General features: G+C 33.8%; 1 protein-coding gene and 1 non-coding gene across 2 annotated transcripts; one reads left to right on the top strand and one right to left on the bottom strand.

Moving 5' to 3' along the window:
• Positions 1-1153: 1153 nt before the first annotated feature.
• Positions 1154-21861, top strand: LOC137399390 (chorion peroxidase-like). Its single transcript, XM_068085481.1, has 14 exons — positions 1154-1235; positions 3085-3264; positions 3548-3760; positions 6021-6242; positions 6907-7010; positions 9577-9719; positions 11374-11513; positions 12232-12302; positions 12915-13009; positions 14418-14542; positions 15323-15454; positions 17620-17719; positions 18336-18460; positions 21549-21861. The coding sequence occupies exons 1-14, from the start codon at positions 1187-1189 to the stop codon at positions 21638-21640; spliced, it is 1791 nt and encodes a 596-aa protein (XP_067941582.1). The 5' UTR covers positions 1154-1186; the 3' UTR covers positions 21641-21861.
• Positions 21862-24044: 2183 nt separating this feature from the next.
• Positions 24045-24261, bottom strand: LOC137401265 (small nucleolar RNA U3). The gene has a single exon (XR_010979312.1). It is a non-coding gene; the product is annotated as a small nucleolar RNA U3 (small nucleolar RNA).
• Positions 24262-25517: the final 1256 nt, after the last annotated feature.

Here is a 25517-nt window from a genome sequence, read left to right as displayed (position 1 = left end):
TTAGATCAAATTCAGAACTACTGGTTTCATTTACAATGCTCTTATTTGTTTCTTAAAGTAATACAATTAAATATTTATTATTCTCGGTTTTGTTTATTGTTGTTTTATTTTATGGTCTAAATTGCTTTAAATGGCATTGACCGCTGAAAATGTAGTTTATATTTTTTTATCCATTAACTCGGTTTTTTAGGGGTCTAGTTGGTCAAGCTGGAAGAGATAGACTACCAGGTAAATATTATACCATCATTAATTTTTCTTGACAAAATTAAAACTGAGATATTATTATTATTTTCATACCAATTTCATTAATTTTTGTTAACACAAATGATTCGATGTTTTTGCTGTCGCATTAAGTCTAAAGTAGTTTTTATTTTAACTCAAATATTCTATATAAAGATCTTTTATCAAAAATAAAGAATGGATAAAATCCTTTTGATTGGTTAAGACCTAATTAAGACCCGATTGATCATCCAATAATACGTATTGTAAAGCTGCTGTTTTTCTGATCAGCCATGGGCTCCTAAATAAATTGAAAATGTGTCGTAAAAATATCCAAAACAATTTACTGTTTCTATCTGTCTCTGCTGTATTTTCATGTCTTGCAGTTAAGGTTCCATAGCCTGTGTACTTTCTACGGAGTCACTATATAATGGTTTTGCAACTAAAGATATGATAGTCAAAAACGAGAGCAATGCTGATAAGTGAGGCCATTAAATAAAAGCACATTGAGCAAAACTACATCGTACTAATTTGAGAGAGAGAGAGAGAGAGAGAGAGAGGGAGGGAGGGAGAGAGAGGGAGGGAGGGAGGGAGGGAGGGAGGGAGAGAGGGAGAGAGGGAGAGAGAGAGTGGGAGAGAGAGAGAGAGAGGGAGGGAGGGAGGGAGAGAGGGAGAGAGGGAGAGAGGGAGAGAGGGAGAGAGAGAGCGTCATATTAGGGCATACTCTAATCCAATGCTCACTGCATTCCATCAACTAATATACAATTTTTCATTCACACATCCCAAAGCTTTTAAACTTACCATAGGAATTACAATTTGTTTTGCATAAATTTTTAACAACCTTTGTTTATTATTAGAATTTCGAGCGTGTGAATACGAGGAGGACAATGCTGTCGCATGTGACTCACGTTACCGAGAGCCTAACGCAAGATGCACCAACACACAGACTGGGACAAAGACATGGGGAATGGCTGGAACACCATATAACAGAATTCTTTTACCCAAATATGAAAATGGTAATAGCAGATACTCCAAACTTGATTGTTTATTTAAATGCTTCAGCTCTGCAGTATAAAAAAGTACTCAACTCATTTTTACATTGTCATTTTTGTGCTCTGCACTATAAAAGGTACGCAACTTATTTTCACACAAGAACTTTCAACTGTCTGCTCACACTGATACATCAATCTTTGGCAAAATTACATTTTACCCAAACCTGCATTTCAAAAATTTTTGTAATCTACAATTGAAAACAACAATTCACAAAAAACCTACTTTTAAATACCCAACAGTAAGTATTCTGTCTTAATTGCTTCATGTAGTTTCTATAAATAATAAATATAATATTGAAGAACTCTACTAATATCAGTGAAGTATTAATTCTATTGTTCACACAGGCTTATTATCTACGCAATGTGTTGAAACCCTAAAAGCTTCTATAAACAGCAAAAATCTTGTAAGTTTAAAAAGAATAAGAAATGTTGATTTGAAAAAAAAGTTTGAAGCGTTAAAGCTAGAGGAAATTCTCTTTTAACAATTGTGGATAATTTTAACAATTAACATTTTAATTTTACAATTTAATAATTTTTAACAACTTTAACAATGTTTGAAAGGATTTAACAACATGTCAGAGTGTAACATAAATGCAGCCTGAGCTTCAATTTTTTGCCCACCAAGCATCAAATGAATTCTATAAAACTAGCTTCTGTATTAATTAATTAGAAAAGCTTTTGAAAAGGTTTTTGTAGCATAAACAGGACCTGCAAGCTCTGATGGTAGCTTACTAAATGTTTCAAGTGGTAATAGTGCTTTTAGATCATCGTACACTGATGCTTTAAAAAACCAGAACAGCAAGTGTTCATCCTACTTTTACATTTCAAGGAATTTTCAACAACTGTTGTGTTTATCTTAGCTTTTTTGCTATTTAATACTGATCTACTTGAGTAAATTTATAGAATTGTACAACAAAAAAGCATTCAGTACTTGCAGATTTCGCAGCTGTATCTTTTATTGAAAAATTAAAAAAATTACAACTAAAACTTAAATTTAAAAAATAGTTTATTGAAGCATTTATGTAAAGCAATGTGTTATTCTTATGTATTTTATAATAAATCTTTTTCCAACATCCTAAATGCTCGATAAAAAGGGAGAACAACCCCGACTGATCCTAGCTTGACGAGTAGCAAGAATATATTTTTATAGACGTCAATTCTGAATAAGTGAGTGAAATATGATTAGGACGCCACCAAGACAATATATTAGCTGATGGATGCAATGCAAGATTGGCTATAATTAATGTGAGACAATCCAGTTATCCAGTTTCTGTAAAAATTCTTAATATTTAAACCACCATGAGCCGAATTGAAGCCGGAAGAAAAGTTTTATAGCAAAAGGATAAATGAACTTATTCTACTAAGCTAACAGACAAAACTTTCAATTTACTATCCCAACTCCTCTGCAATACTATTAGACTACTAACTTGTAAAACACCTCTGTTCAACTCGCTCAATAATTCATGATTTATTTCTTTTCGTTTTTTTCTTTTTTTTAGCATTTAATGTGAAAAATTATTTTGTTGATAATTATCAAAGCCAATAAAACGCTATACATGCATGTACATACTTCTACATACATACATTTGTTTATTAGCTTATTTATGGATTCTGATTGGCTATTTCTGATCAGGCTCCATTTTGACGAGGTATATTCACCAATAAAGATGACCTGGTCGCCTACGTATCGACTCAGTCAATAAATAACCACTGCAAGGTGTTTGGTCTAACCTTTCCGGAACTACTAAGTTGTTCTGCTTCTTTCAAATCAATATATCAATAAATCAATCAATATATCGTTTGCTAACCTTAGGAAACGGAGCTAGAAGAATAACAGAAATTGCATCAAGAAATGCTCTGAAGTCTCCGCGTCAGATTTCTACTACGGTTACTGTGACCAATGTTTTACTGAACACTGATGGTGTCAGCTCTCACGTCATGCAGTGGGGACAGTTCATCGCTCATGAGTTCACCCAGCTCTCGCTAGCAGACCGTAAGTTTGAGGCAGAACTTGTCCAATAAACTACTGCCTTTCTTGTCTTGTTGAATTAAACCTTTACACAAAGCCCCTCCTCTCATCTGGCCATCATGTTCGTGTCTGTGATATGTACGCAGGTGGTTGGTGTAAAAAATTTATTAACTAGTGTAATATCAATATTATATATACATGTATATAGTATTGACACTGCAATATATCAGTTCCTAGGTGGTTGACTTTGTAGCGCTGACATTATGATTCAACACTTGAAAATAAACTTAGAAATTGCTTTGTTTAGCCACAGCTGCCTGTTGCCCAGACCAAATCTTTCTGGCCACTGAAAACCGTGCAGGTACTCGAGCCGAGCTAGCGGAGGTCAGAGCTCTTGTAGCAGAAGAAAGAGGAGAGGTTTGTCAGCAAATTGAACTCGAAGATGATCCAGTATATAGACAGGACGTCTGCATAAACCATATAAGGTCTGCAGAAGCGACTCCACACAACTGTGTTCAAGGTAGGCAGGAGTTGTGCTACCTGTGTAAAAAACCAAACTATAAAAAGGCACAACAAGAGAAATCTTAGTTTCAAGCAATAAACGCCAATGATAGGGTCACTGTCTAGTTTACATTTGCCTTATAGAACATAGTTATGCAAAAAGGCTTTTTCTTTCCATACACATAATTTACTATTTTTGTTTCATGGACTAGTTTGCATTAATTAATCTTGACCTGTGTAAATAAAGTTAATATCTATTTAATTGAAGTCAAAACTGAATGTTAAATCATATCCTTGTTGTCGCTTGTAAAGTGCTGCCTGCTGTTCACATATCAACAAATGAAGTTTTTATTTTACTCTAGGCTAACACTAGTAAGATATTCTACATTTTCATAGCAATTAATTTTTAATAAATTAAATAATTAAATTTGAAAGTTAAAGTATTTAATTTAATAAATTTAATATTGGTGGTGTGATGATGAACTATATATGCTATATTCTATATGGCACATTCTAAGTGATATATAGGCTATATGCAATATATTATATTCAATACTTTAAACGGTAGGTACTACTATATGCTCTATATAAACTAATTATGTGACATATGCTATATACTATATGCTATATACTACACGCTATATGCCATATGCTAAATACTAGAAACTACATACTATCTACTAGGTGCTGTTTTCTAGATGCTATATACTTGATGCTACATGTTGCATACTGGATGCTATATGCTACATACTAAATGCTATACGCTATATACTAGATACTATATGCTATATACTAGATACTATATGATAAATACTAGATGCTATATGTTATATGCTATATACTATAAGCTATATACTAGATGCTATATGCTATATACTAGATACTATATGATAAATACTAGATGCTATATGCTATATACTATAAGCTATATACTAGATGCTAATGATAAATGGCGTAAATAAATACGTAAATACGTAATGATAAATTGCTATAGATAACTCGAACTCAACACTGTTAATTCGAACTGTTTTTTTGCCCAATGGCTACCGAAACGGTTGTTATCGCTTTAGAAAATCACTTTATTCAAAGCCATAGAGGTAAACTTCATCTTTTCGTAAATCATAAGCGTCGTTATTACCACCATCGGCAAAATATTTTTGTCAACGACTTTTCTAAAATTTTGGTGAAATTTGATTTATACTGCGATACGATGAATAGCACGGGCTAGCCGGGTCACGCGTGCAAGGATTTTCGCCACACACATACAAAACAAAAATCGCATGTTGTTTTTTTTTGTATGTGTGTGGCGAAAATCCTTGAGTGCGTGACCCGGCTAGCCCGTGATGAATAGTTTTCCGACGTTGATTCCGGGTTGAATCAACGTCGGAATGTTGAATGTTTAAATAGTCTTAAAAATTGTTGTAATTAAACGTATACGTTGTCTGAGCTACAAAAACTATTCTTCGTTTGACCTAAACACAGAATACGTGTGTACATTCAATAAGTATCTATTAAAAAAGCGTGAGTGATATAGAATGTACCGTAAAACCTCGTAAAACTTCTAATTGAACTGCCTCGGAGTGTTGCTCTTAACGAATCCCAGGTAAAGTAAGGTAATCTGCATAAACTTCAAGAAAAAACGGCAAAATTGATCGTGGGTAAAAACCCAAAAGAAAAAAAATGTCTTTTCTTTTGAGCATTTCAACAATGATCAAGTTTTGCCAATGTCAATCTGAAAAACGTCCTGGCAATAACATCACCTCAAACAACAAACCAATCTCAAGTGATAGAAAAATCTCTATACTTTTTCATGAAAACGTTTTAAACTTTACATTAGAAGCATTTAATTTGAAACAAGCCATTTGTGCTTTTGATTTATATTATAGTTTGTATATGTACATGCATCTACTAATAAATAAGTAAATATATGGACTTGTGACAGTGCTCTGATAACTTGAACGCTCTGATAATTCGAACACTTTTGCTCGGTCCCTTGAAGTTCGAGTTATCCATGTTTGACTGTATAGTGTTACCATGTGCATGGCTTGGTGTAACCATGTAAACAATTGTCAGCATGACAGCATGCTGTCAGGGTTGTTATGAACATCTTTAAATTGCAGTTTTTCCTCCAAAAGTAAGGATCATTCCTAGCTAACAACAAATCAACATATTTCATTTCATGAAACAAAATCTGACTGAATCATTCTTACTAATTATTCTAAACTGCATTTTTGTGCACCTCCTTCAAAAAATTTCTCTCACTGTCACATGTATTTTAGGACAGAGGGAGCAGATGAATTCCATCACTCATGTTTTTGATGCATCCAACGTTTATGGCAGCTCACAAGAAACTCAGAGTACGCTAAGGGCACTCACCGGAGGTAGAATGGCGACTCAAACAATTAATGGCATTGTACTTCCTCCTGCCGATACAGCAAATTGTCCTGCCAATGTTGATAGGTGTCCTTTCGCGGGTGGAGACAACAGAATCAACACAACCCGTAAGTTTGAACTTATGAACTTTAGCTGTCAAGTATAATAAAATTATTCTTCTTTAATCAGGCTCCTACTGATAAAACATTCTAAGTTGTTTTTGAACTTACCCTTCTCTGTTCATTATTTTGCTCTACCTGACACTTCTGTCACAGCTGTTAGACTTGCTACACCTGCTGCATTTTTCCTACTTGATAAATAGTTTTTCAGAATAATTTTGTAACAATTCTATTAAAGAATGCAAAGGCTTTATATAGAGCGTTTTAATAAGAGTCACTAACCGCCGACGTTTGTTTTTATTTATGTCAGAATCAAATTATCTGATTTTTAACACTTGACTTGTAGCTGACATAAAATCTGTAGTTTACCTACCTTCAGAGCACCTAAAAAATTATTTTGCAAATAACACATTGTATGGTTTGATGCGCATTTTAGATCTTTACTAAAACTGTGAAAACTACTAGCAAAAGTGTGAAAATTACTAGCAAAAGCTAAAAGATAGCTAAGGTTTGATCATACACTTCTGCGTTTGAGAATTTATTTAGTGTGTTTAATAAGTATACATGCGAAGAAATACAATACTAGCATATAGCTAACAATAATAATATAGCTAAGTAGCTTAATCATTATGTAAATTATTTTGCAAACATATATATTTTGGCATTTTTGTAGCAAATCTAGTCTCAGCTCACACCTCTTTCATTATCAAACACAACCAGATAGCCGATGGACTCGCTGCTATCAACAGGAATTGGGATGATGAGAGGCTTTTTCAGGTCAGTTTTCCGTGCTGTTATTATTGCTACTATTACTATCAACAATATTATTCAACTTGTTGTCGCAATTTGAAATAGCATAAATTTTACAGCGCATTGTTTGTTATAGCCCACTTTATGCTAGTGGAACATTGAACTCTTTGATAGTGTTGAAAATTATTCAGTTATGATATTTTCTGTAGTAGGATATACGGGCGCAACACGATAGTGAAAACTATGAGTAGCACCAAGAAACTACTAACAAGCTGTAAAATTCTGTGAATCTAGGCTATAATTTTTAAAGCCAGTTATTCAAAATAAAAAAGGTTGCTACTAGATACAAAGCAATTCACAACTGACATTACAATTCTTAAAGCTGTCAAAGACAAATAAGTTAAAGGAGGATTTTTAAATTTGCTTTTAATTGTTGATACTTAACACATAACAAGTGACATGTCATTATTTGTATAAAATCTGTATAAATTTGCGTAACTTATAATTTAACAAAAACTATAAAAGCTGTACTCTCATAAACTATAATAGTAAAAACATATAAAAAATGATAACAGAGTAGACCTCTTCAAATTTAGGAGAATGCTGAGATCACGAGGCTTTCTCTATAAATGCTACTGCATTGACTTTAAAAGTTTTTTGTTTCCACTGAAAATTTACTCAGGTGTATGTACACAAACACTCTTAACTCTGATAATCTCAAAAAACAGACAGAGGAAATTGTACTTTTGGACTGATAAATAATTCAGCTTATAATGAACTCATATTTATTTTATAGCACTGCCAGTAGCTCTGAGCTGTACTTAAACCATCTGCGCAGTGTCCTTATTCAATAAATGTCTATGATAAAGACATTTATGCAAGTACATTAAATGTCTTTGATCAACACATTTACATTGAAATAACTACACCTAAACTTGACTTGGTTTAGTTTTGACATAACTACAGCAGAAATAATCCATCAACCAATCATACCAGAGCATTAAAATATTTACTTCTAGCCCCTCATCTGTCACATTATCCTACAATATATAAGATTTAATCCTCTGAATTAGGCCCCAAGTATGAGTCATCTTATATTTTACTGTCTAATTTACTTCCCAATAATTTCCAAATCGTCATAAAAACATTGCTAAGATGCTATAATAGCTATCACAGTTTTGGCTTGATCTTACTAATCTCTGTTTGCGTGGTTGGTATAAGCTGACTATTGTTTGAGAGTAGTCAGCTATCAGTACAAACCTTTTGTACCTGATTCTGTTTTCCATAAGAAGATGTTTGGAATACAACTTCTATTCAAGATTTTCAGGTTACTGACATTTGACTAGTCAAAGCAATTTCATTGTAAGCATTATATTTAATATTTGTGGTAAAAAAACATTCATATTTTAGTTTTTTATGATTTTAGCACCCTCAGAACATTTGAATCAAATTTTAAATTAGTTTAACTAAATTTCGTTAAAGCTAATCAACAATGCAAGATCATATCTTGAGCGTTGTCTACCCATGACTAATATTACTTGTAGTAATGAGTTAGCTTCTTGAGCATTGTCTCCCCATGACTAATATTACTTGTAGTAACGAGTTAGCTTCTTGAGCGCTCTCTACCCATGACTAAAATTACTTGTAGCAATGAGTTAGCTTCTTGAGCGTTATCTACCCATGACTAAAATTACTTGTAGTAATGAGTAATCAAATAAATTCAACTCTGTCATAGAGTACGTGTCTGTTAGTCTGTTTGGATGGTATGTGTTTTCACATTTTTGATCGATTTTATTTAAACTCCACACTCATTTGCTTTGTGCCTTCCGCAAGGTCACTAAAATACACACTCATTTGTTCCATGCCTTCAGCAAGGTCACTAAAATACACACTCATTTGCTCCCTGCCTTTCGCAAGGTCACTAAAATACACATTCATTTGCTCCCTGCCTTCCGCAAGGTCACTAAAATACACATTCATTTGTTCCATGCCTTTCGCAAGGTCACTAAAATCATTTGGCTTCAAAATTCTGCCTGGTTCCTGTGAACCAGAGAACAACCTCTTAAACAGCCATTTGTGTGCTAAACATGTGATTAAACTACGTATACTGCGCTAGGCGAGGCTATCTAATTAAACATGGAAGAAATAATTTTAAACCTTACTGGGCTTACTGAGGGCATAAAACGTTAATATATATGTCTGTGGACAGACATACTGATAGCATAAAACGCTAATCTATATGTCTGTGGACAGAAATACTGATAGCATAAAACGTTAATCTATATGTCTGTAGACAGATGTACTGATAACATAAAACATTAATATATATGTCTGTAGACAGAAATACTGATATCATAAAACGCTAATATATATATGTCTGTGGACAGGAATACTGATGGCATAAAACATTAATATATATGTCTGTAGACAGGAATACTGATAGCATACAACATTAATATATATGTCTTTTGACAGAAATACTGATAGCATACAACGTTAATATATATGTCTATTGACAGGAATGCTGATAGCATAACATGTCTGTGGACAGGAATACTGATATCATAAACAATTAATTTATGTCTGTGAACAGGAAACAAGAAGAATAATCGCTGCCATACAATCAAACATTCATTTCTATGAGTGGCTGCCGATAGTTCTGGGGGAGCCAACTATCAGAAAGTACAGACTACAGAGATATGATGGCTATGACAGCAATGTGAATCCAGCCATTTAGTGAGTACTTGCACGCTACCTTTCTATTAGCTGCTGACTCAAGCAGAACAGCCAATCATATGTTGATTATGAGTGGCAGAAATCTCTCACTTTTTGTTGTGAGTTAAAACTGGTGCTTCCCTCGATAAGTGAAAGTTTGTGAGATAAAAGCTGATAAATTTTTAATAAATTACAATGATTTGATTTAAATAAATTTAATAAAGCCACATTTTATTATTTGTAAGCATTTTCCACTTTTACACGCTTGATGGAAAACTTTAAGAGTAGTTGGTGTTTAAAAAACACCATAAAGGGTATCACAAGCGCATTGAAATTATATAAACTTTACAAAATTTTAATAGGAAAATAGCGAAATATGATCGCTTCCAATGATGCCTAGGAAGAGATCTCCTTGGACCAGAGTTTAAGACAAATTTCTGTCTTTTATATATTTTATTCTCCTTATCTTTTTATAAATTTTTGTTAATTTTGAATTTTTAATGAATATTTTCACCCCATGAAGTACTGACCGCAAAAAAGCGAATCCGCAAAGTAGCAAGGAATTTTCAAATGCAAAATAGCAAACACATTTCAAACATTGGTAGCTGGTTTACTAGCGAAATATACCTAGATTTGGTCATGGTGTTACAAAGTTTACCACAATTTAACCTAATATGGCATACTACTTATAGTATATATTGTAAAGGAGCCTATATTCCGGCCAGTCTATGACTTAACCCAGTTGGTAATATAGGCTTCATCCTTATTGCAACCAACTCTAGAAGTGCTAGCAACAATAAGTGCTCATAGCAATAATATGTTACATATATTGCTGAACAAATATATTATGGCATAAAATAGATTTCAGGCGTAAGAGTTGCTACTGCACTGTTTTGGAGTGAACGCAGCCTTATATATAAATTTTTAAGCATCGAGCTCCGCCCCTTCCTGTGACCGGTTGGACTGATGTTCGGCTAAGAATTTATCTCGAATGGCAGTGGGGTCTCAGTAGTTTTTACTACAATATTACAAAAATATAAAAATTATCTCATCATATAACTATAGGACAGCTTACTAAATCGAATGATACGCATAAAAAATGATACCAATTTTTGTTATATAATAGGTGACGGATTGTCTGCAGTGTCACTCTCATACCAATATATGCCACAGCAACAATTGTAACTGTAACAAAGCAACAACAACAATAAAAAACCAACTTACCCCATGAATTATCACATTCTTCCTTTTTACATCAAATTTATTCATTGGCTGTTATATCAAAAAATACTTGTTTATAAGCAGTTCAAGAGCAAACAACTCCTCATACATTTCCGTGTAGTTCTGAGCCATATGTGGTAAAATATGTTGTTCCTTTGCTAAAATTTCTATTCAAATGATACAAATAAAATTTGTAGCAATTTGTAGTACATTTTTGGAACAGTCGAGAAAGTAGTAACCCAGCTGAACTTGTAAGACAAAACAGAAAATCTCATTATATGAAGCACCTTCAGAACATTTGAATCAAATTTTAAATTAGTTCAACTAAATTTCATTGAAACTAATCAACAATGCAAGACCATATTTTGAGCGTTCTCCACTCACGACTAATATTACTTAGAGCAATGAGTTAGCTTCTTGAGCGTTGTCTCCCTACAACTAATACTACTTGTAGTAATGAGTTAGCTGCAGCTGCCTTCAGATTTGGTCATTCTCTAATCAATGGGAGGTTTGTCTTGGAGAAGGACGATGGAATAGATGTGACCGCTGACCTGCAAATCAACTTCAACAATGTCACCAGCATTTATAACGACGGTGCGCTTTTTCAGGATATCATTTTATTTCCAAACAAAGATCTGCCTCTCATCTACTGGTTCTTTACATGCCAAAATTTTAAAATGAAAAATATTTGGATTTTTTGCAGCTGCCAACTCATATTTGAGCTTTTTAAAACATGATGAATGAATGAACAGCTTGTTACTGTAGAGTGCCTGGTGCCCAAGTCTTTTAATTGAAAAAAAAACATTGAAAAAAGTACTGTGTTTCATACTGAAGTGTGAAATTCTTGTGATATTTAAAAATTTGCAGATATTGCCTAAAAATGATATAAACCCTTATTGCCAAATCCGAGGTGTTTAAATATAAGTCTCAAGCAGATGATAACTCCGAGTTCTTACAATTACTGTAAATAGCAATTTTAGTAGAGCAGAGTACCAGAAAAAAGATTCCATTGACTGAGAGTATTGAATGAAAACTATTTATGAAAACCTTCAGATATTTCACGAAAACGTTTTTAGATGACTGGATAATTGCCTACCTTTGAACATCATGCATTTAATTATTTAGTTTTTTATTTATAATCAAGTTAACCTTTTTTGAAGTTGGTAATATTAAGTTAAATTTTGATCTCAAACTTTCACTGGTTTCAATCAGACTTGCTATTAGTAGTGCAAGTATTTGATGGTAGTTGACACTTCTAAAAAGGTTTTCATTCAGAATTGCTGCTTGGCAAATTACTGTGGTTACATTGCAGGCACCAAGCAGTGTATTAGAGGTCTTAGCAGAGATATACCATGGCGAGCTGACAAGAACTTTCCTGCTCCTGTAAGTTTAATCGATATGCTAGGAGACCTTCTGACAAATCTGCTGAATATTCTTAGGGAATCAAGCTTTGTTTGTATTTGCAAAAGGTTTGCTTTATGGATTGGTGCTATATTCCTTGTTAAAAATGCAATTAGGCTTCACTCTAAAATTAAAATGATAATTAGTGGTTGCTAGTTGCTTGATGCTAAATGCTATTTGCTTGATGCTAAATGATAACTAGTAGTTGCTAGTTGTTAAATGATAAATGCCAGTTGCTCGATGCTAAATGCTAGTTGCTTGATTATAAATAATAAATAGTAGTTGCCGGTTGCTAATTGATAACTGGTAGTGGCTAGATGACAAATAATAAATGCTAGTTGCTAGATGCTAAATGGTAACTGTTACTTGCTGGTAACTAAATTGTGAATGTATGCGCCTAGAACCAGATTGTTAGTTGCCAACTGCTTGATTGTAAATGTTTACACCTAAATGCTAAATGACAAGGAACAGGATGAGAGTAATTCCTTGTGATCATTTAAATGCTGTGGATTCAAATTAAACTTGTTCGCATGCTGCCGAGACGGATATAATTTTTTTTACACACATTCTTGATTTCTTAAAAATGTATTTTAGATGCGAGACTTCCTGTTTAACAAAATGATAGATATTGTATCTCTGAACATCAATCGTGGCCGTGACCATGGGCTCAACTCGTATGTTGACTACAGGTGAGTTCGTCGTGTTACATGTATTTGTTAAAGTTCAAAAAACTAAACCAGAACTAATATCCAAAACTCGGCCTTACATTTAACTTTATCTTTTTACAAGCACAATGAAATAAACTGAAAATTATGTGACTTCAAAAGAAACTACTGGAAACAATTTTTTTATTGTAATTAAACTATTAAAGTTTGTATTTTAAGATATATAAAGTGCATTTTATAAGTCTGATTAAATCAGTGCATCCAGTTAATAAAGTTCTTGAAGCAGCGGTAAAAGTCGTTATGAAGAGAATCTGGAGTGGCTTCAACTTCCTAATTGGAAATATTTGGCAACTTAACTTCATATTTCATACCTTTTTATAGAACTCATTTATCTCTTTTGTAAAACTTCAAAGCAAAGTGGTAAAACTTTGACTTATTAGATTTAACACTTTTCCAAGTTTGTCATAGTATCTCAATCAGGTATGACTTTACCTGTTATGGTAGCACCCATCCGTTCTCTATGCTATTCACCTATACCCTTTCATCCCACTTGTCACGCTAAACTGGTTGCTACAGCCTACTGGTTCCTTATATATGTAAATTAGAGAGTCTTAATTAAGCTGTCTCACTCAAGCCTAAAATACTTTCACGAACGCTCTCCGGCTGAAGCGCATGCCAAAAGGTTTTTAAAAACATAATATTGAAAATGTTTCCCAGCTGACTTGGTTTCGCTTCCTGTAGGCATTTAGCCTGTTCAGAGGCGTGTTGATTCCTAATTGAGAGCCCAAGTGCTAAGAATTTTGAATTTGTTTTACTATCAAGTTTCTACTCTCAGTAACAGTTACATGTGAATTCTATCTTGTTAGACGGCTCTTTATTTCTTATTTTAGCCATTCCACATTGCCTCAAATTAGAAAGAATAGAAAACATCAGTGGACTTTAGTCAAAGTATTATGTACTACACTTTTATTAAATTAGTATTATTAGTACTGATAATAATAGTGATAATAGTAGTAGGAATTATAGTAGTAGCAGTAGGCTACCAGTAGTAGTAATTGTAGTAGTAATAGTATTAGCAGTAGTAGTAGTAGTAGCAGCAATAGAAGTAGTAGTAGTAATAGTAGTATAAAAATAGTATTAGTAGCAGTACTAGTATTAGTAGTAGTACCAGTATTAGCAGCAGTAGTAGTAGTATTAGTAGGAGTTAGCAGTAGCAGTATTAGTAGTAGGAGTTAGCAGTAGCAGTGATAGTAGGAGTTAGTAGTAGTAGTAGCAGTACTAGTAGGAGTAGTAGTAGTAGCAGTATTACTAGCAGCATCAGTAGCAGTAAAAGTGATAACTGCTTTAAACTATCAAAGGTTCATAGGAGACCTACAGAGAAAGTTATTGCCAACTGGACACTATGCCTATGGTCAATCAAATCTTTTTACAGGAGACACTATAGACTCTCTGTACCACGGAACTTCAACGACCTCCGTGCTACTCACCCCTCAGAAGTTGTTGATCAGCTGAGTAGTCTATATACAACAGTTGATGATGTTGAGCTCTACATCGCAGGTAAACATTATACAAGTGCGACCTTGAGTCTAGTTCGCTTTGCACCTCAAATCAGTTTAGCTTCATACTACATGTAAGTGACGCAGTGGTTTAATAAAGCAAAAGAGTTTTGTGTGTTGTCTCAATAGCACTCTGTGCTAAGCTATCATATTTCAAAGCAATGGTTTTTGTTATAGTTTATTTAGGCAGCCATTTTTGTTATAATTCATCTAGGCAGCTAAAAATGTCAGGCATAAGTTTCATTTCCGGGAATATCTGTAAGCAAACTGTCTATTAACTTTATTTATGCATTTTTCTTTATTGCTCTTTTAATTGGATTTTATTATTGCGTAAAAGTTTTTGAAGGTCTGTGTGCTCCATAATTTACTGCCATATTAGAATCTTTTGCTGGGTATTAAGAGCATTTTGGAGGAGAATTTAACAATATTCCAACTATCATAGTTACATGAAGACTGTAGCGTTTGCACCATGATTAAACTTCATTTTTGGTTATAGACATTAACTTATTTGGTTAAAAGTTATTTTGATATGTCAAATTAGGTTTGGTAAATAATAAATTTATGAATACGAAAAAAACAAAAATCTCACTATAAACTAGAATCTAAATTTTGTGCTTTTTGCAGCCATTTTAATTCTATAACAAACTCTTGATGTCATACTTAATAGGCTTTATAGCTGTCTCTGAGTAACTCATTCAGTTTATTGATATCTATGTCTATGGTGTTGGTTTAGAGTTACTAGTAGTCTACTAAATAAGTCACTCTTGTTCTTTCTTATAAGGAGTGACAGAGTTTCCAGTACAAGGAGGTCTGATAGGAGAGGTCTTTGCTAATATACTTGGTGATGGATTTAGAAACTCCAGGAAAGGAGACAGATTTTTTTTTGAGAGCTCTACTAGTGGTCTATCTCGAGGTTAGTCATTCTTTGTTTCGCAATTTCATTAACTTTTCTTGGCATAGATAGTCAGATGATTATGTTAAATTTAGAGTTGCCTTATCTATACGCAGCTTTATTTTACAATCTTTAAAGACAGGCTTTTCAACTGTTTGTGATTATTTGTATTTGATCGTTTCAATAAACAGTGGTAAGTAGCAAATAATTTTGCATCATTTTATTGAGTTATAAAAATGATTCTTATTCTTTTATTGATGATTTTTAAAAGACAATTACGTTATGTGCCATGTTCAAAAGATGATATAACGGTTCCATTGTAAGAGTGGGCACTTTCATGCAAAAGACTGTAAACACTGCACCTATTATATATATATATATATATATATATATATATATATATATATATATATATATATATATATATACTCATGCTACAGACAGTACTGTTTCGGCTATTGAAGCCTCATCAGTGCAGCTCAGAGCTTAGGCAAGGGACACAAATCCCATTACCAATGAGAGTTGACTTCCTGCCACGAAACAACTAAGTTGCCTCGCAGACTTTAAGAAAGTCAATGTGCTGGCACCAGAGTGCTCAAATCACAGAAGTGATGAGCTTTGCACAGAGGCTAATAGTGCCGCTGTATATATATACAGTCAAACATGGATAACTCGAACTTCAAGGGACCGAGCAAAAGTGTTCGAATTATCAGAGCGTTCAAGTTATCAGAGCACTGTCACAAGTCCATATATTTACTTATTTATTAGTAGATGCATGTACATATACAAACTATAATATAAATCAAAAGCACGAATGGCTTGTTTCAAATTAAATGCTTCTAATGTAAAGTTTAAAACGTTTTCATGAAAAAGTATAGAGATTTTTTTATCACTTGAGATTGGTTTGTTGTTTGAGGTGATGTTATCGCCAGACGTTTTTCAGATTGACATTGGCAAAACTTGATCGTTGTTGAAATGCTCAAAAGAAAAGACATTTTTTTCTTTTGGGGTTTTACCCACGATCAATTTTGCCGTTTCTTCTTGAAGTTTATGCAGATTACCTTACTTTACCTGGGATTCGTTAAGAGCAACACTCCGAGGCAGTTCAATTAGAAGTTTTACGAGGTTTTACGGTACATTCTATATCACTCACGCTTTTTTAATAGATACTTATTGAATGTACACACGTATTCTGTGTTTAGGTCAAATGATGAATAGTTTTTTGTAGCTCAGACAACGTATACGTTTAATTACACCAATTTTAAGACGTTTTAAACATTCAACATTCCGACGTTGATTCATCACGGAATCAACGTCGGAAAACTATTCATCACGGGCTAGCCGGGTCACGCACTCAAGGATTTTTGCCACGCACATACAAACCAACATGCGATTTTTGTTTTGTATGTGCGTGGCGAAAATCCTTGCACGCGTGACCCGGCTAGCCCGTGCTATTCATCGTATCGCAGTATAAATCAATTTTCACCAAACTTTTAGAAAAGTCGTTGACAAAAATATTTTGTCGATGGTGGTAATAACGACGCTTATGAATTACGAAAAGATGATGTTTACCTCTATGGCTTTGAATAAAGTGATTTTCTAAAGCGATAACAACCGTTTCGGTAGCCGTTGGGCAAAAAAACAGTTCGAATTAACAGTGTTGAGTTCGAGTTATCTATAGCAATTTATCATTACGTGGGAACGGACCAAAGGAAATGTTCAAATTAACCATGTGTTCGAGCTATCCGTGGACGAGTTATCCATGTTTGACTGTATATATACTCATGCTCCAGACAGTACTGTTTCGGCTATTGAAGCCTCATCAGTGCAGCTCAGAGCTTAGGCAAGGGACACAAATCCCATTACCAATGAGAGTTGATTTCCTGCCATAATAATATTACTAACGATTCTCACCTGAAAAGCTTAATAACTATATATATATATATATATATATAGTTATTTCATCATATAAGCTTAATAGCTATATATATATATATATATATATATATATATATATGTATTGTTTCGCGTTATTAAGCTTTTCAGGTGAGAATTGTTAGTAATATTATTATGGTTATTAAACCATAATAAAAATTAGATTTTAGCACAGTAATTGACATCATGATAAAAATTGCATTAGCCAATACTATAGAGTTCAGGATATATATCTTTGGTCTAATTTTCAGCTCAAATGGACGCAATCAGACGATACTCTTATGCTCAGCTGACTTGTGAAGCCCAAGGTCTGCCTACTATTGTCAACCAACTATTCTACAATGAAAAAGTGTAAGTTTTAAATTCCATTATTGCAACTCTTATAACCATAGTTACCTACTTAGTTGGAAAAATAATACTTAAAAACCTTGCAGCAAACAAAGTGATAAGAAACAAAAAAAAAAGCAAGTCATTGATTCTCTGCTCTGTATATTCAGGTACTGTTGATGTACACAGACAAAGGTATAACAATTCACCTGTACTTGAGTTATAGTCATAACTACTATAAAGGCTCTGATCTCCTCAAGATTTCAACTTGAGTTTTGATTGTGTCAGCTGACTCACCTGAACTCTAGATATATCTTGATATAAGTATTTAAAGGCTGCTACACAATGGTCCATCCAATTGCATTGAAAGAGAAGCCACAAAATATTTCATGTTTATATTTTTAAATACATATCCTAGTTGCTTGAAAAAGTTTGAAAGCCTCAAAATTTATGTGTTTTTTTGCTAGTTTTTTTCAGGTTTGTTGTTAACTGGTCCAGCCATCAAAAAATGTTTGTTTTTAGTGAACAAAATGGCAGCACTATTGTATTTGTGATCAATAAATTGTTATTACGCGATTCCCATAATTCTCAAATGATCTGGATGCGAAATATTTGAATGTTTTGAACACTTAAATTTTAGTGAGGGTGTTCGGACTGTTAACTGCTCAAACTTCCCAGCTCTTGACCTTAATCTCTGGCGGGATGGAGGAGATGTAACACCGACCTGTTATTGGGAGACAGCTAACATTGGTCCCTGCTGTTACAGTATGTATGCCGAGAGAACCTTTATTCTTAACTCCCTTTTAACTTTGGCTTTCTTGAACAACAAACCACTCTACCCAACTTAATTTTGTCTATGTGAATAGCATCTATATTACTGCTGTAGCTAAAAGTTTGTTGTGGCATACCAACATATCTTTGAAATGTCAGCGGACTTGAAGATCATGCTACAACACCTATAGGCAAAAATATATGTTTTCACTCTTAAAAAGATTTTGTTTAAAAGTGGTGACCATAAAATGTTTGCCATATGTTATGTTAACCAAATGCCTGTAATGAATCATTCTTGATTAATTAGCAGCTTAGACACAGTTTAGTAAGTACAATTTGAGTCGGCACGACTTTAGAAAGTACAAGTTGAGTTGGTACGAGTTTAGTAAGTACAAGTTGAGTTGGTACAAGTTTAGAAAGTACAAGTTGAGTTGGTACGAGTTTAGAAAGTACAAGTTGAGTTGGTACGAGTTTAGAAAGTACAAGTTGAGTCGGTACGAGTTTAGTAAGTACAAGTTGAGTAGGTACGAGTTTAGTAAGTACAAGTTGAGTTGATACGAGTTTAGAAAGTACAAGTTGAGTCGGTACAACTTTAGAAAGTACAAGTTGAGTAGGTACGAGTTTAGAAAGTACAAGTTGAGTTGATACGAGTTTAGAAAGTACAAGTTGAGTCGGTACAACTTTAGAAAGTACAAGTTGAGTCGGTACAAGTTTAGTAAGTGCAAGTTGAGTTGGTACGAGTTTAGAAAGTACAAGTTGAGTTGATACGAGTTTAGAAAGTACAAGTTGAGTCGGTACAACTTTAGAAAGTACAAGTTAAGTTGGTACGAGTTTAGTAAGTGCAAGTTGAGTTGGTACGAGTTTAGAAAGTACAAGTTGAGTTGGTATGGGTTTAGAAAGTACAAGTTGAGTCGGTACAAGTTTAGTAAGTACAAGTTGGTTTGGTACGAGTTTAGTAAGTACAAGTTGAATTGGTACGGGTTTAGAAAGTGCAAGTTGAGTTGGTACGGGTTTAGAAAGTACAAGCTGAGTTGGTACAAGTTTAGTAAGTACAAGTTGAGCCGGTACAAGTTTAGTAAGTACAAGTTGAGGCGGTACGAGTTTAGAAAGTACAAGTTGAATAAGTACGGGTTTAGAAAGTACAAGTTGAGTCGGTACGAGTTTAGAAAGTACAAGTTGAGTCGGTACAACTTTAGAAAGTGCAAGTTGAGTCGGTGCGAGTTTAGAAAATACAAGTTGAATAAGTACGGGTTTAGAAAGTACAAGTTGAGTCGGTACAAGTTTAGTAAGTACAAGTTGAGTCGGTACAAGTTTAGTAAGTGCAAGTTGAGTTGGTACGAGTTTAGAAAGTACAAGTTGAGTTGGTATGGGTTTAGAAAGTACAAGTTGAGTCGGTACAAGTTTAGTAAGTACAAGTTGGTTTGGTACGAGTTTAGTAAGTACAAGTTGAATTGGTACGGGTTTAGAAAGTGCAAGTTGAGTTAGTACGGGTTTAGTAAATACAAGTTGAATTGGTACGGGTTTAGAAAGTACAAGTTGAGTTGGTACGGGTTTAGAAAGTACAAGCTGAGTTGGTACAAGTTTAGTAAGTACAAGTTGAGCCGGTACAAGTTTAGTAAGTACAAGTTGAGGCGGTACGAGTTTAGAAAGTACAAGTTGAATAAGTACGGGTTTAGAAAGTACAAGTTGAGTCGGTACGGGTTTAGAAAGTACAAGTTGAGTCGGTACGAGTTTAGTAAGTACAAGTTGAGTCGGTACGGGTTTAGAAAGTACAAGTTGAGTCGGTACGAGTTTAGAAAGTACAAGTTGAGTTGGTACGAGTTTAGTAAGTACAAGTTGAGTCGGTGCGAGTTTAGTAAGTACAAGTTGAGTAGGTACGAGTTTAGAAAGTACAAGTTGAGTTGGTACGGGTTTAGTAAGTACAAGTTGAGTCGGTACAAGTTTAGAAAGTACAAGTTGAGTTGATACGAGTTTAGAAAGTACAAGTTGAGTTGGTACGGGTTTAGTAAGTACAAGTTGAGTCGGTACAAGTTTGGTAAGTGCAAGTTGAGTTGGTACGAGTTTAGAAAGTACAAGTTGAGTTGATATGAGTTTAGTAAGTACAAGTTGAGCCGGTAAAGGTTTAGTAAGTAAAATTTGAGTCGGCACGAGTTTAGAAAGTACAAGTTGAGTAGGTACGAGTTTAGAAAGTACAAGTTGAGTGGGTACGAGTTTAGTAAGTGCAAGTTGAGTTGGTACGAGTTTAGTAAGTGCAAGTTGAGTTGGTACGAGTTTAGTAAGTACAAGTTGAGTCGGTGCGAGTTTAGTAAGTACAAGTTGAGTTGGTACGAGTTTAGTAAGTACAAGTTGAGTTGGTACAAGTTTAGCAAGTACAATTTGAGTTGGTACGGGTTTAGTAAGTGCAAGTTGAGTTGGTACGAGTTTAGTATGTGCAAGTTGAGTTGGTACGAGTTTAGTAAGTACAAGCTGAGTTGGTACAAGTTTAGTAAGTACAAGTTGAGCCGGTAAAGGTTTAGTAAGTAAATTTTGAGTTGGTACGAGTTTAGAAAGTACAAGTTGAGTAGGTACGAGTTTAGTAAGTACAAGTTGAGTTGGTACGAATTTAGTAAGTACAAGTTGAGTTAGTACGGGTTTAAAAAGAACACGTTTAGTAAGTACGGGTTTAATAAGTACAAGTACAAAATCCAATAAATCCAGTATGATCTACACGTAAATGTTAATTTGAATGGTTTAAACTTTGAAATGGTTTAAATAAACTCAAATGTCATTTAAACTTTATATTAAAATAGTAGTATCAATGACGGCCACCTTTACTTGTTAGTGTGGCAAAATTTTGCATTTAATACTCAAATTTTAATATTTATTTCAGTATACTTTCAGCTGTTATATTTGCTGTCTTTGCATTGTATTTATCTTTACTAAATTTTTCGGACACTGCTTTGCTGAGTCAGACTTCCAAAAACTTGTTTACGCAGCTAATAGACGATGGACAACATTTAAGATGGGCATTAATAGATGTTGTCTTAAATCTGTTTCAATTGTTTGTTTTTGATCAGTTATTAATTGTTACTCATATTTTTAGGTTACAGATTCATTTGCAGAAAGTGTATTGGAGAAAGTCGAAGCTGCAGATGCCCAGGTTCTTGGGGTTTATGGGAAAGATGTGAGGAATAATTCTCGTTTTGCTCAAGTGTAAAGAATTCTATTAAAAATTCAACTGTGGCAGCATGCCAGCTCAAATATTAACAAATTATTGTTAGAAAAACTGATATTTTGGTTTTATAAGGTGTGAATGTTAACATTTAACTAAAATCTACAACATATTTTTATAGCATGATAATAGGAAGTTGATGAACTATTCAAGAGAATTCCAAAATAAAAATGGAACTCAATAATGTTTTCCACTCTCACAAAACTTTCCTAAAACATTCAACTTTATTCAACATCAAACATTACAGAAAAATAAAATATACAAGAACATGTGAAAGGTTTTTAACCAAGATGCATTGTTTTGCAACAAAAATGAAGCAGTTAAAATTAACTAATCTGAAGCAACTCAACAAGATATTCTTTAACCATGGTACAAAATGATTGTTAACCAAAACAAGACGGAAGACAAATTTTATCGCATTATCTAAGCCCACAAATGTATGAGGTGATATCACATGCATGGGTTCTACAGCATTGTACACAAATGACTACAATTTGCATGATTGTTTATAACTACAATCAAATACTAAATATTACAAAAGCTATTGGAGTACTTGATATTTTTGCAGATACAGTAAGGTAGAAAACACCAAAGTCACAAATATAATACCCAAAACTACACACATTTATAATATTCAACAGATATGTACAAATTACTTCAAGAGGTTAAAATAAGCTATGAGTTTTGTGGCCAATCTGGTAAAGTCTAAAAGGGTAGCTACATTTACAACCCTGTAGTTATTGAGTTGTTCAGAAAATTTTCACAATTGCATCAGTACTTAATTCCCCATGCAAGTAGTTGTTCAAACCAGTTTAGTTTATATGATCTAGTTATCCTACCTATGAACAGACTTTTTGTATTTAGAAAAACCTCCACAACTGATATGTTAATTTTTGTCCCCTTTTAACAAAAAAATGTTGATTGCGTAACTTTATAGACGATTATAGAAATGGATCATGATAATAATAATGGAGTACTTGGGTATGTTAGATATCAAGAAGGAGGATTAAACAGAGTTCAGTTCTCTGTCCTACTAAGATCAGCAGCAATACTGAAAAGGTGTTGGCTTTTGTAGGTTAAGGGCTTTAACCAGATATCAACAAAAACTGGTTGAAGAGCTGAGGAAAAAACTCATTTTAATAATAATGATACTAACAATGCTAATATTAATACTAGTATTAATGCTAGTAAGTGTAGTTTGAAGCACCATGAAAAAAGGCTACCATGCATTATCTGCCAGTGTGGTCAGTCAAGTCAGGCACCATCATTAGGGGATTTTCTGAGCCATAAAACATTGACTTGTGCAGCCATCACTATAATAGAGTGTACGGCTACGATCAAGGTTCTATAATATTAGGTGACCAATTTTGCTGCACTCAACTTAATAGACTATGGCTTGAACAGAAGTGAGGGTGACTCAAGAATTTGTGTGAATAATTTAACGTCTTGTCAATGCACCTCAACTACTACTATAGACTACCACCATCATAAACATCTGGTGAGTTTGCACGATTGAAAATTGACATGATATTAATGTTGAAAATATAATGTCAAAGCATCACTGAATGCTTTTCTTAACTGCACAGTATAGCATAACCAAAAATAAACACGTATTCTACGGCAATCTTTTAAAGTTGGAATGCAGCGAATTCTCAGCCTAGTGATAACAGTTTTTGTCAAGAGTGTTAGCGGTCATTACACAGAGTATAGAATTTTTGTTTACAAAATTGTATTCACTAAACCTTTGTCTGTTGATCTGATGAACAGTTTTAAAAGTTCCATTACCTACAGCAGGAATGAGATTTTCCTTGGCAGTGTAACTGTAGAATTTACAGAGCTCAAATGTGCATAACCTGGTTGGATCTGATGATTAATAAAGTCAGCAACAATCAGCCAACCAAATCTTGAAGCATAGACATGATGTCTTTTAAAAGTTTTATTTATATGTAATTTCTAAACAATAAATGAATAACTGCAGGATCAGAAAATTTGAGAGGATTACTAATGTTTCCCTTAAAATGAAAAGTTATTGTGAAGTAAGTGTGACAATTAACTGTTGGTTAACTATGTATGACAATGATCAGTAATAAAAAGAGGTGCACCATCCAGTGAAACTAGTAGAGGTAATTCTCTACTAGAAATATTACTAAAAATAAATTTTGTAAAATAAAATTGCTTTCTCAACAAGACCAAAATCTTACACGAATACTTGACAAGAGGATTTTTTTAATATCATTCACTCGTAGTGTACTCGTACTTGATACACTTGGAGTTGGTCTGTGTTTATTAAGTACTAAAGACAGACCAATTTAACAGATAAGCAGTGTATTGCTCTTTTGAATGGTGATGGTTTTAGTAACTTGTAAAACCACTCAGAATATGCTAGTTCCAACCTCTAACATAAGAGCTAGAGAAACGATCTTCAATAGCAGTGAGCAGTCAATACAGTGAATGACACTCAGAGCTCGCTTCACGCTCAGGAACTAGCATTGTTTCTCCTCACCATGGTTTGGGTTAGAACAAAACATGATGTTGAGATCCTTGCGATACATACTATAGAAATGATCCCTAAGAGTATGACCTTACCTTACTTATTAATGGAGCAATTATTACTAGTTACATTTAACTAGTTCATTCCAGTGCCAAATCAGTATCAACATATTTTAGTTATCAATAAACAAATTTACTAATTCAATGTTTATAAATCACCCAACTGAGTCAGAGTGACTGAAACAATAGCCAAGTAGCTAAGCACCATTGCATTAAAACGATTGACCACAAACACTAATTAAGTGGGTGGCAAGGGAGACAAATCATCATCAAGTAACATTCTTCTCTCTGTATTGTCTAATATACCTGTAGGTAATAGTTTTTCCTTGGTTTTCTAGAATGCTTTGTAAGCTTATTAATGTGCACAATCGAGTTTGCAACAATACTCTCACTAAAATCCGTGATTAAAATAATATATTGAGCAACATGTTATTTTCAATTATTACTCATACTAATAAAAATTAACTAATTGAATTAACTTTTTACTTAATCATAATAATGTTTGAGAAGTTGGCCCTATACTAGTTTTTGATGAGTGTTTTTTAGTAAGACTAGGAGCGCATAAAGGAAAGACAATCAACTGTTTTTCCTTCCATATGACATAATTAATAATGTGAGTGACTAAGCTGGTAGAGCGGAACCTGATTACACAACAAACCTGCTTATTCTAGTGTGGATGCACTAAAACTAATTGTGAGATAGAGTGGTAGGAAATGTTTTGATGCATGATGAGAGTTTGGCTCCTCAGTTGTCTAGTTGCACCTAAACAATAGCTCTTTTACAGTGAAAAATAACACAAACTAAAAACCAGTTAATACTTCCATACTCTAATAATCCCGCGACCAAACACGAGCGGAGCGATTGGTTGGGAGATTTTTGATAAATGTACATGTGCACACAACTCACGAAAAATATTCATTAACGGTCGTTGCAAACCCTTGTACCGAAGTCTCATCAACAAATTTAACCATTTTTGTGTAGAGCCATTTAAGTATAATAACAATACAAAACACTCATAAACTTATTTAAATATGTTACCAAGTCTTTGAAAGGTTACTGCAATATCTTAAAACTAACCCATCTGATCGGATTATACATGAATAGACAGATTAATTTGGCCAAAAATCGCGATAAAATCTTGACAAGCTTTTTCTATTCAAAATTAAGACTGGCCAACAAAACGCCAATAAGGACGTGCGACAAATAGTAGAACTATTAAGTCTTGCGTATTTCACAAAAAAAACGTGCACATTTCACCAGTCGATAGCATTGTCCAATTGCCGAAAGTTT

Source organism: Watersipora subatra, chromosome 7 (assembly GCF_963576615.1).
Source record: "Watersipora subatra chromosome 7, tzWatSuba1.1, whole genome shotgun sequence".
NCBI classification, from domain to species: domain Eukaryota; kingdom Metazoa; phylum Bryozoa; class Gymnolaemata; order Cheilostomatida; family Watersiporidae; genus Watersipora; species Watersipora subatra.
Note: the sequence above shows the minus strand (reverse complement) of the source record. Positions and strands in the feature narration are given on the sequence as shown.

Bases quoted from the DNA above. Each gene is read 5' to 3' on its own strand.
- LOC137399390 (XM_068085481.1), top strand. From the start codon at position 1,187: ATGGCTGGAACACCATATAACAGAATTCTTTTACCCAAATATGAAAAT. The intron at 14,543-15,322 runs GTAAACATTATA...CTTTCTTATAAG, and splicing joins TGTTGAGCTCTACATCGCAG to GAGTGACAGAGTTTCCAGTA. The intron at 15,455-17,619 runs GTTAGTCATTCT...TCTAATTTTCAG, and splicing joins TACTAGTGGTCTATCTCGAG to CTCAAATGGACGCAATCAGA.